This window comes from Vicugna pacos, chromosome 8 (assembly GCF_048564905.1).
Source record: "Vicugna pacos chromosome 8, VicPac4, whole genome shotgun sequence".
NCBI lineage: Eukaryota > Metazoa > Chordata > Mammalia > Artiodactyla > Camelidae > Vicugna > Vicugna pacos.
In genome coordinates, this window is record NC_132994.1 from 44,571,413 (window position 1) to 44,586,077 (window position 14,665).

Below are 14,665 nucleotides of genomic sequence, written 5' to 3' on the forward strand. Positions count from 1 at the left end.
TTTATCCTCCCTTCAACTGCCTAAATTGACATTGGAAAGGGAGCCTGTACCAAGAAGAGAGCTGTTACTAGCAATACCAAGAAACTCAATGCATAACAGGACATCTCCTCTTCCTTCCTATGAATGGTCTTCCTTCCCTTTGTGTCCTCAGATCCCTATCCCTTTCCTCAGCTTAGGATGTTATAAATCTCAATTACCTGGCTGCCCTTTGGATTTCATATTTTCATGGGGCTCCTGTGTGTGTGAAATTTGTTTGTCTTTCTCCTCTTAAGCTGTCTTATATCAATTTAATTATTAGACCAGCCAAAGAACCTGGAAGAGAAGAAGGAAAATTTGTCTGCCCCTATAATGCAAACTGAAGGATAAATTAAAAGCCTTTCTGCATGTTTTATTGCAACATTACATTTTTGGAGGGGACTGTGTTACATCACCAGGGTCACTGTCTGTGGCTATCAGATGTCCCAAGAATCCAATGTAGCCTGCACACAGTGTGCCAGTTCTATCTCCTTACACTTTAGCCAGGAAATAATGACCATTCAAGCTCCTGCCCAGTTAAGTAACAACATGCTACCAATTTAGACTTCAGGAGGGTATTTTTCTCATAAGCAGATGATGCCTAATTTCTTACTCTCAATTGCTCTTGCCAGCTAAGAACTATTTGTATAAGAATGGAAAATTAAATTTGAAAGATTCACATCAGTAAAGTAGAAATTTATTGCCCTATGGTTTTCAGCAAACTTCAAAGAAAAATAAAATTTCTTATGTTAATACTAGCTTCTATTTATTAAATAATTCCCATAAACAGGTGAATGCCTCTATTTTTACAACATAGTAATGTATGGTAGCATAAAGTTTCATTTAACCTTTTGACACTATTTAAGAACAGTTCACTTAAACCTGAACCAATTCTGGATACAAGGGACAGAGAAAAAGGCCAAAGTGGTCATTATTTACCTACAATGTATGTGCTTTGCAATTAGGTTAGAGTCCAATGTCTCTGAGAACATGATACGTCTCAGCATTAGATTCTAGTTAGAATGATGAACCAATCTGGTAACAGTAAAACTCAAATATTGCTCTGTGGCTTAGAAGGCACAGAGGTCAAAGCAACTCAATCCAGGCGTGAAGCTGCCAGTAGGTCCTTCAAGGTACAAGTTTCAGTTTGAATTTTGATAATTGGAGAAGGGAAAAATAACAGAGAGAAAGAATGACAGTTACCTCAACGTGTCAGGAAGCAACAAAGGGGGTCCCTTTGTTTTACTGAGTTATCGGTTACCTTACCTAACATGAATCATTTCTCCATTAATGTTTACTGTGTCAATAAGGAAGTGAGGATCACTCAAGAGAAGGGAGAGTTGCTTCTACAGAAGATGGGACATGGATTCTGACTTCTTTCACTAGTCCCGATCTCCCCTACCACTTTTCCCACTGTCTGTTGGGTAGTGTGTGTAAATCTGAGAAGTGAAGAAAAGAGTAGATGTCTCCTTTTAGATTCTTGTTGTTATTCGTGTCCGCATTCTAAAACCAAATACTTTATCATGCTAGGCTTTAGATGCATTTGGAAATTTCTGTTAAAGGAACTCAAAGAATTTTAACTCTGGCTTTCATGCTTTATAACTCAACGGAGATAACAAATATATATATATATATATATATATATATATACCCTCCTAGGTCGGGCTGTTTTTCTAAAGTCTAATGCCAAATTAACAGTTGGGTCAGAGCCCAGTGTCTCAGTACCAGACTTGGGAAGTGCTGGGAACCAAGAGAAGCAGATATAATAATTTATTATGTTGTGGAGAAGAAATAAAAATTAGTATTGTTTGGAGTATTTATTATTTCTGGATTGCAATGATCATTAAATAATTATGAATAATTATCATATAAAAGATGGCTTAAATCAATAATACTCTAATGTAATTAAAATATGGGTTTTGTTAGGAAAATCTAGACACAGAAAAGCTATTGAAAGGTCTATACAAAAATATGGTCATCACTGGCATGTATTAAAATGCAACTTAGTGTTTAAGGTAATTAATGCTTGAATCAGTCTGCTCCATTCAGATCCTAGCTATGTGAACTTCATTTCCTCATCTATAAATGATGCTAATAATAGGATCTGCCACATGGATTTACATGGGGATTAAAATAAGTTAAAATGTAAAGGATTTAGCACTGCACCTGATAGCAAATAAACATGCAAATATTGGCTATTGTTACTACTTGTCTCCCTCACTAAATTCTAAATTTGATGAGGGCAACAACTATGTCTATTTTATTCCACATTAAATCTTCAATAATAATTGGTATATGCTAACCACTAGATAAATACATACTCAGCTAGAAGGTAAGCGTTTAAACATGATTATGAGCTGTCAACATCTGCACAATAAAGTCGTGGGAGACCCTATCTCACCTGTTTCTGATGACACAACTCTCAATTTAAGTACTAAACAGTGTGGTTGAAAATTTTGAGACAGTAAAATGTTGCATTTCTAAACTTTTTTACATCCTATTAGGAATGCTGGAGAAAGTTGCAGAATTTTACTATTTGTGGAAATTTAAAAATGTATGTGAAAGGTATTGTAAACCACAACACTTGTACAAAAGTTAGGGGTTTTTTTATACTATTTTTCTGGCACACTCAAATGCTAAATCATCAAATTAAAGAGCATTTTTTAATACTTTGCCTTAACTTATCCATAGATGTTTATTAAAATATGTCAATGATGAACTGACATATATAATTGACAATTATACCAGAATAAAGCATTGATAATCAAATAGTATGCTCATCTCAACAGAAAAAAATTGGAGCAGGATTTTAAAATGGGATCTGCTATTCCACCTACTTAAAGGAAGGGGTTCAAAATTTCCATTTCCTTTGTTCTTCATGTTTGTTACTATCACAGTTTAGTACTTCCTATTTATGATTAAGGTATTTCAGTGATAATCTGCATTCTTTTTTGTCTCATAACACTTGCTTCTATATTTATGGTATTTTCTACATAGAAATAATGACATTTTGGCATTTGTTGTCTATTTTTTATTTTGGACATCTGAGAGGACAAGTATAGATTTTCGTGATCCTCCTAGTGGCTCAGATAAGAACTGCGAGGTACAATGGGGAATTTTCTGGTTCTTACCAGAAATATGCAGCACACAATAGACAAAATCTTTAGTACTTTCCCAAATCAGAAGTGAAAGTTTGTTTCATGGGCTCGGCTCTCCTTCTTCCTCCTTAGGCTGTTTAATTCTATCAAAATGTACTCATCTGAGCTCTGTCCCTCACGATGCCAGTGCTCATAATGGACCAACCCATTTCCCCAAGACTCTCTGAGATCCACTGCCACATGTAACTTGGTGAGAGAGGCTATGGGTACAAAAAAACAGATAGGAAGTTTGAATGCAGCAGCAATCAATGAGAACAAAATTAGTGAAAAGAGATTGTGCTAAATGAGTCCTAAAAATGAGCTTATTGTAGTAAAGTCTCCCTGAGTTATTTTGTTATATTGCATATATTTTACTTATAATAAACTGTTTTTATCTACTTACAATCATAGCATAGCTTATTGTGGAGTAGTCTGTAATTTTGTTTAAGTCTTACATGGCTAGTTTTTAAAGCATACCATTTTTTTTCTATTTATATGACACACTGTTATTAAATTTAAAATATTATCAATTCAAGATTTTAAAATGACAGACTCAAGAAATTAAAAGGATAATCTCTGTCACCAAGGCAACCATCCTGATTCTTTAAGATGACAATGTAGTTTATTAAATTATTATGAGAGTTGTGAATTTCAAAGAATGTCTTTTATCATTCTGCTTTCTCAGTATATCTCGCAAGTGCTAGACAATATAAAATGTCTTCTTACAATTTTTCTCATTTTAATATCAAAACTCAAATTATATATTCATCTGAACATTGAATTTTTATTTGTAAGATTCTGCCAGTTGTTATTAGGACACAAAAGTTTAATTATGATAAATAACTGAGCAAATCTAGTTATCTGTTTAGTGGCTAATAAGGAATGTTACGGGAAAATACTTTATTGAATTATCAATATTTTAAATAAAGATACCAAACAATGTGTAGGTATTTGTATTTCTATAATTTTCTCATATTTTTTCTGTTACACTAATCAATGAAAATTTGGGGGAAAGTGCACTACTGACCATTAATGAAGAGTATAAAGAAGAATACTTTCTCCTCCTCAATGCATCTGGTGTTTGTGACCACGTGAGTGTACACTCCAGATACAGTGCTAGGCAAATACTGAGGACAGTTTCCTTCAAGAATGTTGAAGCCCGTAAACATAAACATCTTTGGGGCCTTTATTTCGTTATGTTTGATTATCTGGTAAGATTTCATAAAGTAAGCAAAACTTTTTCAAGAAAAATAATAGTCCAGGCATTGCATACTATTGACCATTACAAAAATTTTAAAATAAATATATCTGGCTAATGTCATTTTTTCCATAAACCCAGTAATTTCTGGTTAGTCCATTTTTCCTCTCTGGATTTTACTTTCTCCATTGGAAAAATGAGATACTATTTCTCATGTGTTCATGAACCAGAAAGAGGTGGAAATGATTATAAATAATACTTTGTATAAGATAATTGCTGGTGGAGTTTACAGATTTGGATGAGATTTGGGCTGTGTTAGTATGTGTATTTCATATCTGATAATATACTAGACAAAATCAACCTGGCTGTACATCAGAAGCATCTGGGGAAGTTTTAAAACATATTCCTGAGCTGCAGCCCAAACTTATCAATTAGTTTTTCATGGTGAGAAACCTTTTAGGGAATCTCCAATTTAAGTAAGTTCTCAGGTAGTTTCAGAACCACAGTCAGAAGTAGAACCTACTGTCGAAACCAATGTTGCTCAAATTTTAGTGGACATATGAAGAGCCTGGGGAATCTTAACATGCAGATTCTGACTTATTTCATCTAGATGGAACCTGGTTTTGCATTTTTAAATCACTCCCAGATGATACTAAAGTTGCTGTTCCACGAACTTTGCAACTCTAGTTCAGATGAAACTCGGGGTAAAATTATTGATATATGACAGCACAGTTCAATCACAGAATCATAAAATAGCATAGCTGGAAAGGACCTTGACATCAGTAAATCTAGCATCTTTGTTTTACAGATGTGAAAGCTGAGAGCCATTGAGGTTAACTGACTTAACCATAGTAGGTTAAGAGCAGAAAGGGAACTAACAGAATATCAACTCAGCTTATTTCCAGATAGGAACACAGCAACACTGAGATTATTCTTGCTGCAACAGGAATGACTTAAAATGACTGGGCTGGAGATCAGTTGTCTCAGCCTTTTTATTCTCCATGATGTTAGTACTGAAATCAAATCCCTTGCCCTCTTTGGCCAGCTCCTCCAGACTCCCATGTACCCACTATTATTGTCCTGGTTCCAGTCTGCTTGCCTTGATGCAGACAAGTTCTTTTGGGCCCAAAGATCCTACAGCTGCAACTCCTTGGAGAACTGAATCTCTGGATCATCCACCAGTTCTCCCTTCCCCTCAGCCTCCTCAGTCTTTTTCATTCTGAGCCCATCTCCAAGCCCACTGTCTGCTCTCTCTGGGTTTTGCCTCCTGTTGTCACAGGTCTGATCAATATTGGGAAAGACAAACAGAAGATAAAACAGTGAGTTCCTCGTGCAGCCTGAGGGCAATGTGCAATAGCACAGTTATGGAGCCAAGTTTTGATCCAGACTTAACTTAGAGGAGCGGTCCCAAGATAAATGTATCTACTTAACAGTGCTACCAGGACCAAGCTGGTAACCAGTATTCTGAGGCTATGAATTTTAACAAGTTGAGTCACCTTTCCATTCTCTGTCCTTTTTTCACTTACAGTATTTTTCAGACAATGTTCAGCCTGGTGTAAGCCACTGAAGCTGCCAGCAGAGATGGATGCAATGAAATCTCTGGCCCAGAAACATGTCCATCGATCTTACTCCCAGTGATGTGATACAACCTTCTGAATGGCCTGATCCTAAAGTTTTGAATATTTATGATGCTCAAATTTTCCTGGCTCTTCCTTATTCAACCTGACTGCAAAGAGCTATTGTGGATTTCAATAAAGTGAGAAAGATACACAATGAAATTGCTGAGTTTAAATTTACTGGGCTCTTTTCAACCCCAGGAGCTTTAGGGAAATTTTAAAACACAATTCTAAGGAGAATGTAGTTTGTTTTGCTCTAAGCAAAGAAGAGCCTCTTCCTCTGCCACTGACATGCATCAGGAACAGCCTCACAGAGTATCAGCCTTCATATCTGGGTCCTGTTCAAACTTTAAGATGGTTCCCTAGCTCAAAGAGCAAGTAGTTAGGAAACAAGGAAATTCAACATAATGTGTAGAGGGGATTTTGTTTCTTTCCACTAAGGCAGGTGATGATTTATCTCACAAGGCTACCATGTCACTAGAATTGAAGACCAGTGTTTCCTTCCCAGAAAAAGAATGGCTGAAACTATTCTTTCTTAACTTTAAAGCTAGATGTCAGGAAATAACATTATTAAATGTAATTTCTTATTACGAGAATATTATTGTCTCCTCAAATTACCATTTCAAAGAACATATGTGCTGTAATAATTATTTCTATATACAGACTTATAGACTAAGATTTAAGTAAGAATAAACTATAAAAAGAGATAAGTATATCCATTGTTTCATTTAGAAATGTTACTACAAAAAAATTAAAAAGCTATATCCCCAGTAAAAATTATATTTTCTATGGATGTTTATGTAATCTGAAAAGTCAGCATCATAAGACATTAATGCAGAAATATGAAAGAAAAGTCATATTATGTTTGTGAGAAGCCAGTATTTTATTTTTGAAAAAGAGATGGAAAAATGTGAAGATGTCTATGCTGAATAGGTACGTATTTTTAACTTTGTTTTAAAAATACTATCTATTTAACTCTTCTGCCCATTTTTTAATAGGGTTGTTTGTTTTTCGTTGTTTCTGCTTTGTTTTGTTTGTTAGTTTGTTTTGTTTTTTAGATTCCAATAGATACAGAAAACAGTGATTGCCAGGGAGTGGGGAGGGTCAGACCAAATAGATGAAGGGGATTAAGAGGTACAAGCTTCCAGCTATAAAATAACTAATCACAGGAATGTAATGTACACATAGGGAATTCAGTCAGTAATATTGTAACAACTTTGTGTAGTAATGGATGATAACTGGTTTTCATGCATTAACTATTTCATAATGTATAAAAATATTGAATCACTATGTTGTACACTTGAAACTAATATAATACTGTATATTAATTACAACTTAACAAAAAATTGTAAAATGTCATAATTTGGATTAAATGATACTGCTTTGTGTTTCAAATGTATTTCTTGCTTTAGGTGTATTTCATCTAAACTTTGGTCCTGCTGCTCACTTAATTTATGGGAAATGCTTGCTATGCTAACTAATGGGCAAAAGCCAGCCTTTGTTTTCAAATTTCTTACTCAAATCAAACTTACTCTCTGTCAAAAAAATATAACTTTGCTTTTCAAATCAAAAATAATTTTAGTGTGTATTTTGAGGAATCTGTACATTTACATATACATATTTATTGAGCAGCCAGCTAGCATATGGGTTTTTTTTTGTTAATATGAAGTAGAAAATACATATAATATACATATAATGAATAAATGATACATAATGTATTATGTATATATACACCTACATACATTTGTATATATTTACATATGCATAGTGAATTGGTCTGCAAATAATATATAATTTAATTTTTATCAGTAGAAGGTACAAAATATTAAACATTTTATATTAGGTGAAATAAGATAAGGTTTGACTTCAATTAGATAAAATGTTTCATAATATAATTACATACAGTAGGTTTAAATTTATTTTTGAACAATATGGAATTAATTTGAAATGAATCACAGAAATGTGGCATCCATGGGTTTATTCAATGCATCTTTAACAGTGTGTGGTTGCCTTAGAAAATATCCCAGTTATATTTAAAAGAATCAGTGTCACTAAGCTACACTGCTTTGGTTGTTTCAAATTTCTTTCTTTCAAACCAGTGACACTTCCTAGGAAGAAGTATTGAGAATAACTGAAAATAATTGCTTACATTTAAATTTTTAAAAGCCAGTTTTAGCTTTCAGCATTTCCTATGGATGCTCTTTTTGCTTGGCTCTCATGGGACTCTCCCTCGAGAGCACTGTACTTTTTCACATTATTCCGCTAAATAAAAGGCAAAGTCATTAAATGAAACTTGCCGTTGTTCTCATCTCCCCGCTCTGCCTTACCTCTGACTTCAGAATATCCCCTCATGACACAGAACACCTGAGCGGCAGCACCATACTCCTCCTTTAGCAGACGTAGGCAAGACAGGGCAGGAGTAGCCTATTGATCTCTTTCGTTGGCATTCTAGCAATTTGAGGATGGGTGAAAGATGCTTCTTTATCTCATAACTTAGAAGAAGTACTATGATACCTTGGATACATTCTCCAGCAGATCATTTTAAGAAAGCATAGAAATGTATTTGATTCCTTTGACACTATCTGTAGTCCTCTATCCTCTGGAAAGTGTCGATTTAACATTTCCATGATGTGTACCCTGGTGTGAATGCCATTAACAACAGGATGATTCCAGATAAACAAAGCACACGCACCATACACAGCACAGAATTGTTTCAGGATATGTGATTTACAATGGTATTTGCTTTTATAGTTACAAGTTTTAAATAACTGCACAATAAAATTTAGTATTTTATGATGATCAGTGCCTTGGACCATCATCATGGAGTCTTCGGTAATAGAATTTAATATTTTAAAATTTTGGCAAACTGAAAGTAAATATGAGTAAAGAATATAAAGACACTAGGTACTACATCTAATACCCTAAAGCTAAATATATATATATATATATATCTAAGCTACAGAAGAGCAGATTCAAAAACTTCATCCATATTAATAACCTGTTTAATAATCAATCCTGCAGCCATGAGCTTATTTAACTGGACCACAATTCCACATTAAATTAGAACTGCAAACTCCATCCATAAGTAACAAGGTGGCTGAATTTTTACTTTGGTAAAAATAGCAGTAACTGTACAAATTTGGTGATGGAAGAATTTCTTGAATTCTTGGGTTCTCATCATGGATTTGTGAGTAGGGAAACCCATCCTTTCTCCTCTTAATAACTTCATAAACACTTTTATTTCTGGATGGCATTCCCACATTTGAGTTTCACTACTTTATCTCTCTTTTACTGGGCAATTCAAGTTAGCAATTCAAATTTTCCGAACTAACATACGCTAAGTGGATTTTATCCCAGACAGTAAAGGGATCATCTTCTGCTCAAGCAAGGCTGAGGCTCCAAATTTGTATCCCACTGTTTGCATCCATGGTAGGTCTGGGGAGATAGCAACAGCAGCCAGCAAGTTCTCCTCTGGAGTAAATACTCCCAAGCGCTGTTACTGAACATGTACAGCAACAACTGAAACATCACAATTGTATTAAGGTTGGCTTTTATATTTCTCTTGCATACAATACCAAGTATACCTCAGGATGGTATCCCTTGCTCCCTATTATTCCTTCTAGACATATTCCTTCTCCTTTCTGTAAAATCCTTGCCTCTCTGAGGCTTTTGCACCATAACTATAACCTCCTTTTCCCAGCCATACTGCTCCCGTCTTTTGGATTTCTGACCATCCCGTTCAGTTACTGAAGACCTTGGTTATTCCTTTAAGGAATCCCTGTACACCACATTCAAGCACACGCAGGTGACTCTACTGCTTTGAGATGAAATGTGATACACACGCCTGTGCCTCCATGATTATTATCCCGCATGCTACCTCAGTCACCCTGTTCCAGAGTTGTCATTTAAAACTGAAAAATAACACTGACAATAACATAAGAAGAAAAAGAGTAAAAACCCAAAATCAGTAAATCTAGCCACCGTAAGAATAAAGATCATGGGCATCAGCATCTTCTGGGCCACTTAGAAAACCATAGGATTGACCCTTCATTATTGCAGTTCCAGCTCACATTGATCTGCATGTAAATGGACTCGAGCACCCACCGAAGAAGGCACTAAGAAAATAATCACCTGAAAAATGGTGGGATTAGCTTCACTGGAAAGAGTTGAGTATTTCTTTTCCTAACTATAAATCTTAATCTAACCATTAAGCAAAAGCTTTGCATTAAAAGTAAATTGTCTACAACAAAGTAAAATATATTTGAGTTGTCCTGAAAATCAACATTATCATAAAAGAAAAATAATTTTTTTCAAAAGTGAAAATAACTAACCTTTTTTTTTCAAAGGAGGCTCCTCTATCTCTCCTAAACCAAGACAAAAAACAGTAAATTAGAAAAACTTCCAGTATAACATAATATTGTCTATTTTCCCATTTTCTTCTGTTTACTTTTTAAAAATCTATTAGTTTGGCAATAGTAGTCTGTATATTACTTTGCCTCCCAAATTCCAGTTTTTAAGTATAAGCTTTGCTTAGGTACATTTATTTGAGATAGTTCCACTCTTATGAGTTCAATAAAATTGTGGCAGTGATCCAAATTATACATTATAGTTCGTGTATCATGTTCATTTCAGTTCTTTATTGTTCATCCCAGCCTCTTATGGGGCCAAACAAATACAAATTCAGACAAAGTCATAAAAAGGGCTAAAATAATAAGACAGTTCCTGGTAGTCAAGGCTGAATATGTAATTTCTGCTGAGTAAGGATGATCTTAAAAAATATCATCTAAAAGGCAGAATCACAGTGCTTTGTTGTTTTCACATCCACTCAAAAGCAGTTTGTGTGTGCTTTGAGTTTATTTCCTTTCATTCATCAACATATATGAGAGAGTACATAGGTTAGTTACATAATGGTTGTGACATTTAGGGTTCGTCTCTCCATTCTACACATCCATTTGATTCAATAAATTTACTTTTGATTGTGATTTTAGTAGGATTGTTTTCTGCTATTTGACTATGAATATTAATTATATGTAAAACATATTTAAAGATATATTTAGTTTGACTGTTGTTACTTCAATCTTTCTAAGGGCAAACTTGGGAAATAGCTACCATTTTCTCCCAAAGAAGCATAAAAATGTGAGTTTCTATTGTGGTTTTGTGGATTGCATAAGGCCCTCACTACTTTAATGCTACTCTAACGTAGCATTTAATTTTGACATCTTTGCCATAATGGCAGATAAGCTATCAGATGAAAGCCATATAGAGACCAATTTACTGAGTTTGGCAGCCTGTTGAGTGGTGATTAGCACTCAGAAGTGTATTCATTTTGGTTGAGCCTGACCCAAGTCCTCATTTGTGCTTAAACTTCAGCCAACTACTATAATGCATATCTAATATCAGTCCTAGCAGTTAGATGCATCTCTATGCCCCTTGTACCTTTATCAGTGTCCTCCTCTCCATCATCATCATCTTCATCTTCAGACGAGAGGATGTCAGACAACAAAGAAAAGAAGCCATAGACCCAGTCCGTGGTTTCCTCCACAGCATCGTGAACAAGTTTTAGAGGATCTGAGCCAATCTTGGAAATAGAGCTTGCTACAACAATTAAAAACAAAGAAAAGTTTTACAATCAATCCCGAAGAAACTAAGAAAAGCTGTTTTTCCTGATTTATTCTTTTGACACAATGAATATGCTGATTTCATGAATTTAAGTATCTCTTAGCTACAATTTGTTTTGCTCAGAAATAGAAACTACATTTTGTCATAGTGTGCATGTGTGTTCAATTAAAAAGAAAAATTATTGAGTACATCTGGTATCAAACATTATGGGGTTACCCTTGAGAATTTTACAGTCTGAGTAAGAGTTCAGCACAGGGAAAAATTAAGAATGAATTAAAGTAATGTATATTATGTTATCCAAATTGTAGTAACCCTGAATTACAGATGTTCTGGAGTAGAAGAAATCATTGTTGGTCTGTATTGTACTGGAAAGCATCATGGAGAAGATGGCTCTGTAAATTTTCAGACAAACCATAAGTTTCAAGTTGACTTAGGTAGCTGTGAATAATGCAAAACTGATAGGTCCATTTATTATAATTTGTGATACATCAGGAAAACTCTGGAATTGTCAAAGCGGTAATCATATCAAGTTCCAGCTAGATTCAATTGGTTTATCTTTGTTAGACATCCCAGCATCTGAAAATAAAGTATTTGAACTTCTAGTAACTTCGGTGGATAGAATTAGGAAAAACTGAAGTCTATAAATCTTCCCTTTCTTATATCCTAGGAGATATAAACTGTTCATGGAGTGAAAGATTAAAGAATAAAAATGCAAGCAAATAGATATAATAGGGATTTTCGACAGGTTATTCTCATTCTAGTTACATAAAAATTGCTCTGAAGTGATAAGAGTAGCCTTTAATACCTGATTGAAGAAGTTATCAACCTAGAAATACGGTCTAAGTGGCACCCGATTTTTCACCAGTCTGTAATTAAATTTTAGGTTTATGTTTTCCTTAATTTTAAAAACTATTTAAGCTTTTCGGGGATTCTTCTCCCTTTGATATCGTAAGAGACTACAATTATATCAACATATTATATTATTTAAAGGTTAAGTACTCCAGAATTAGGCTTTTACTCTGATTGAGATAGAAAGTCACTGGAAGGTCTAAGCAGAGGAATGAAGTGATTTGATTTATGTAATTTTATTTGCCGTGTTGAGGATTGAAAGAATGCCAGGTTGGAAACAGGGAGATGAGTAAGGAGCCAAATGAAATGATCCATGATCCAAGAGAAAGAGAATGGTGACTTCTATACAGGCGGTAATACTGTGTGTGGTGAGATGTGATCGGATTTTTTTTCAGATTTTGAATGTATTTGAAAGATAGAATTAATAGTATAGACTTAACAGTATGGCTGTTGGATGTGAGAGAAAGAGAAGGATGCCGAATAACTTCACGGTTTCTAGTGTGAGAAACTAGAAGGATAGAAATGTGCTTACCAAAATGGAGAGGACTGGAGAGAAACAGGGTTTGCTGGAGAGTGTATATGCAGCTGAGTTTTACACTTGTCCAACTCGAGTTGTCTATTAGACCTCTATGTGGAGGTGTAGACATATGTAGAGATCAATATGATTCATGAAAAATGAAATCCTAGCTGAAGATGGAAACTTGGAGGTTCAATAGTGACTAGAAAGTATTCAAAGTCATGACACTGAATGTGATCACTAGAACGATGGACCCCGGAACATTCCAACATTTGAAGACAGACAGATAAGTCAGAGAGAGGAGGAGGACCAGCAGTGGAGTCTGAGAAGGAAAGATGAGAGACAGAGAGACACAGAGAGATTGAGAGGCAAGGGGAAAAAAGAGAGCATAATATACTAGCTACCAAGTCAAGAAAAATTATTTTAGTGCGGATAAAGTGATCAACTGGCAAATGCTGATAGGTCAAGACAGATGAAGACTGAGAATAGACCTTTAGATTTAATGATGAGGTTGTTACTGGCGACCTTCAAAGGTCAGTTTCAGTGAAATACATTCAAGACCAAATGGGAAGAATTTCGAGGCAGTAAGTATATTTGATCGTAAAGTAAATGAAAGAGATAAGGAAATAGTTGAAGAACTAGAATCGTAGTGGGTTTTCTATTGTTTATATTGTTCAAGTGGGAACAATATTACATTTTTATGCCAATGGATAAGATCCTACAGAGAGAGGAAAGTAAGATGAGAGGATTTCTGGGGAAATTTTTAATTTTACATTCTATTTAGGGGGATTCACAGCCCATCACAAGGATGCCAACGTACAAAATACTAGTCTCAGGTAAACCTACCTCCATAATTCAGTGACAGTGTAACATTACTCCTTGGAACTTATCACATTGCATTCTGGAGAGTTTCCTGTGAGCAAGATATGGTAATCTAAAAGGTGAGATTAAACCTTAGAGAAAGGAAATGAAATGGAATTTTGTAATTGCAATTGAGAATTTTAAAAGAATTATGTGTAAGAAATTGGATTGTACTGGCACCATTAAAGGCATTTTTAGCACTAGTATATTTTATATCTAATGGAAGAATATTGCAAATGGGATTTTTATGATATGAATAGATTGAGACCATTTGACCATTCCTCTTCTAAGTGTTCACTGAGGAACTTAACAATAAAATCCAACAAAATAGATATCAGTTTAATTATCTTTATGGTTAAATGTACTATATATACTCTGCAGACATGTATATTGCCTGGTTCTAAAATAGTCAATCCAGGCTATTTTCATGAAGAAAATGTGGCTGGCTTGAGACCAGCTTCTGCTTTTCAGCCATACGGACAACAACTTAAAAAACATATAAATATAGTTATGGATATAGATATATCATAAACAAGGTAGTAGTCCTCAAGTTAATTCTTACTCCCTCTCTCAGACATCACATTCAAACTATATCAATGGGAATAATATTATACAATGCAACTAAGCCTTTTATTGATGTCTCCTTTTTAAATTGTGCTTTCCTCGTGTTTCCATGAGTTAAATCGTATACACTACAGGGAGGATCATCATAAAAATGGTAGTAGCTAACATCTACAGGGTGTCTATTACCTGCCAGATACCATTCTAAGAACTTGTTGTGTATGGACTCATTTTTCCTTTCAAAAATCCAGTGAGGTAGGCACCTCTATTTTAAATATAAGAAAACTGAGAC

The 14,665-nt window shown here is 34.7% G+C and overlaps 1 protein-coding gene across 1 annotated transcript in view; it reads right to left on the bottom strand.

Moving 5' to 3' along the window:
• Positions 1-14,665, bottom strand: part of TRDN (triadin) — a gene marked incomplete at its 5' end in the record, with an annotated part of 362,619 nt that overhangs the window by 227,433 nt on the left and 120,521 nt on the right. The window contains 2 exons of the mRNA XM_072965935.1: positions 10,298-10,330; positions 11,403-11,561. Coding sequence (XP_072822036.1) covers positions 10,298-10,330; positions 11,403-11,561 — 192 coding nt within the window. The remainder of the gene's footprint in view (positions 1-10,297; positions 10,331-11,402; positions 11,562-14,665) is intronic.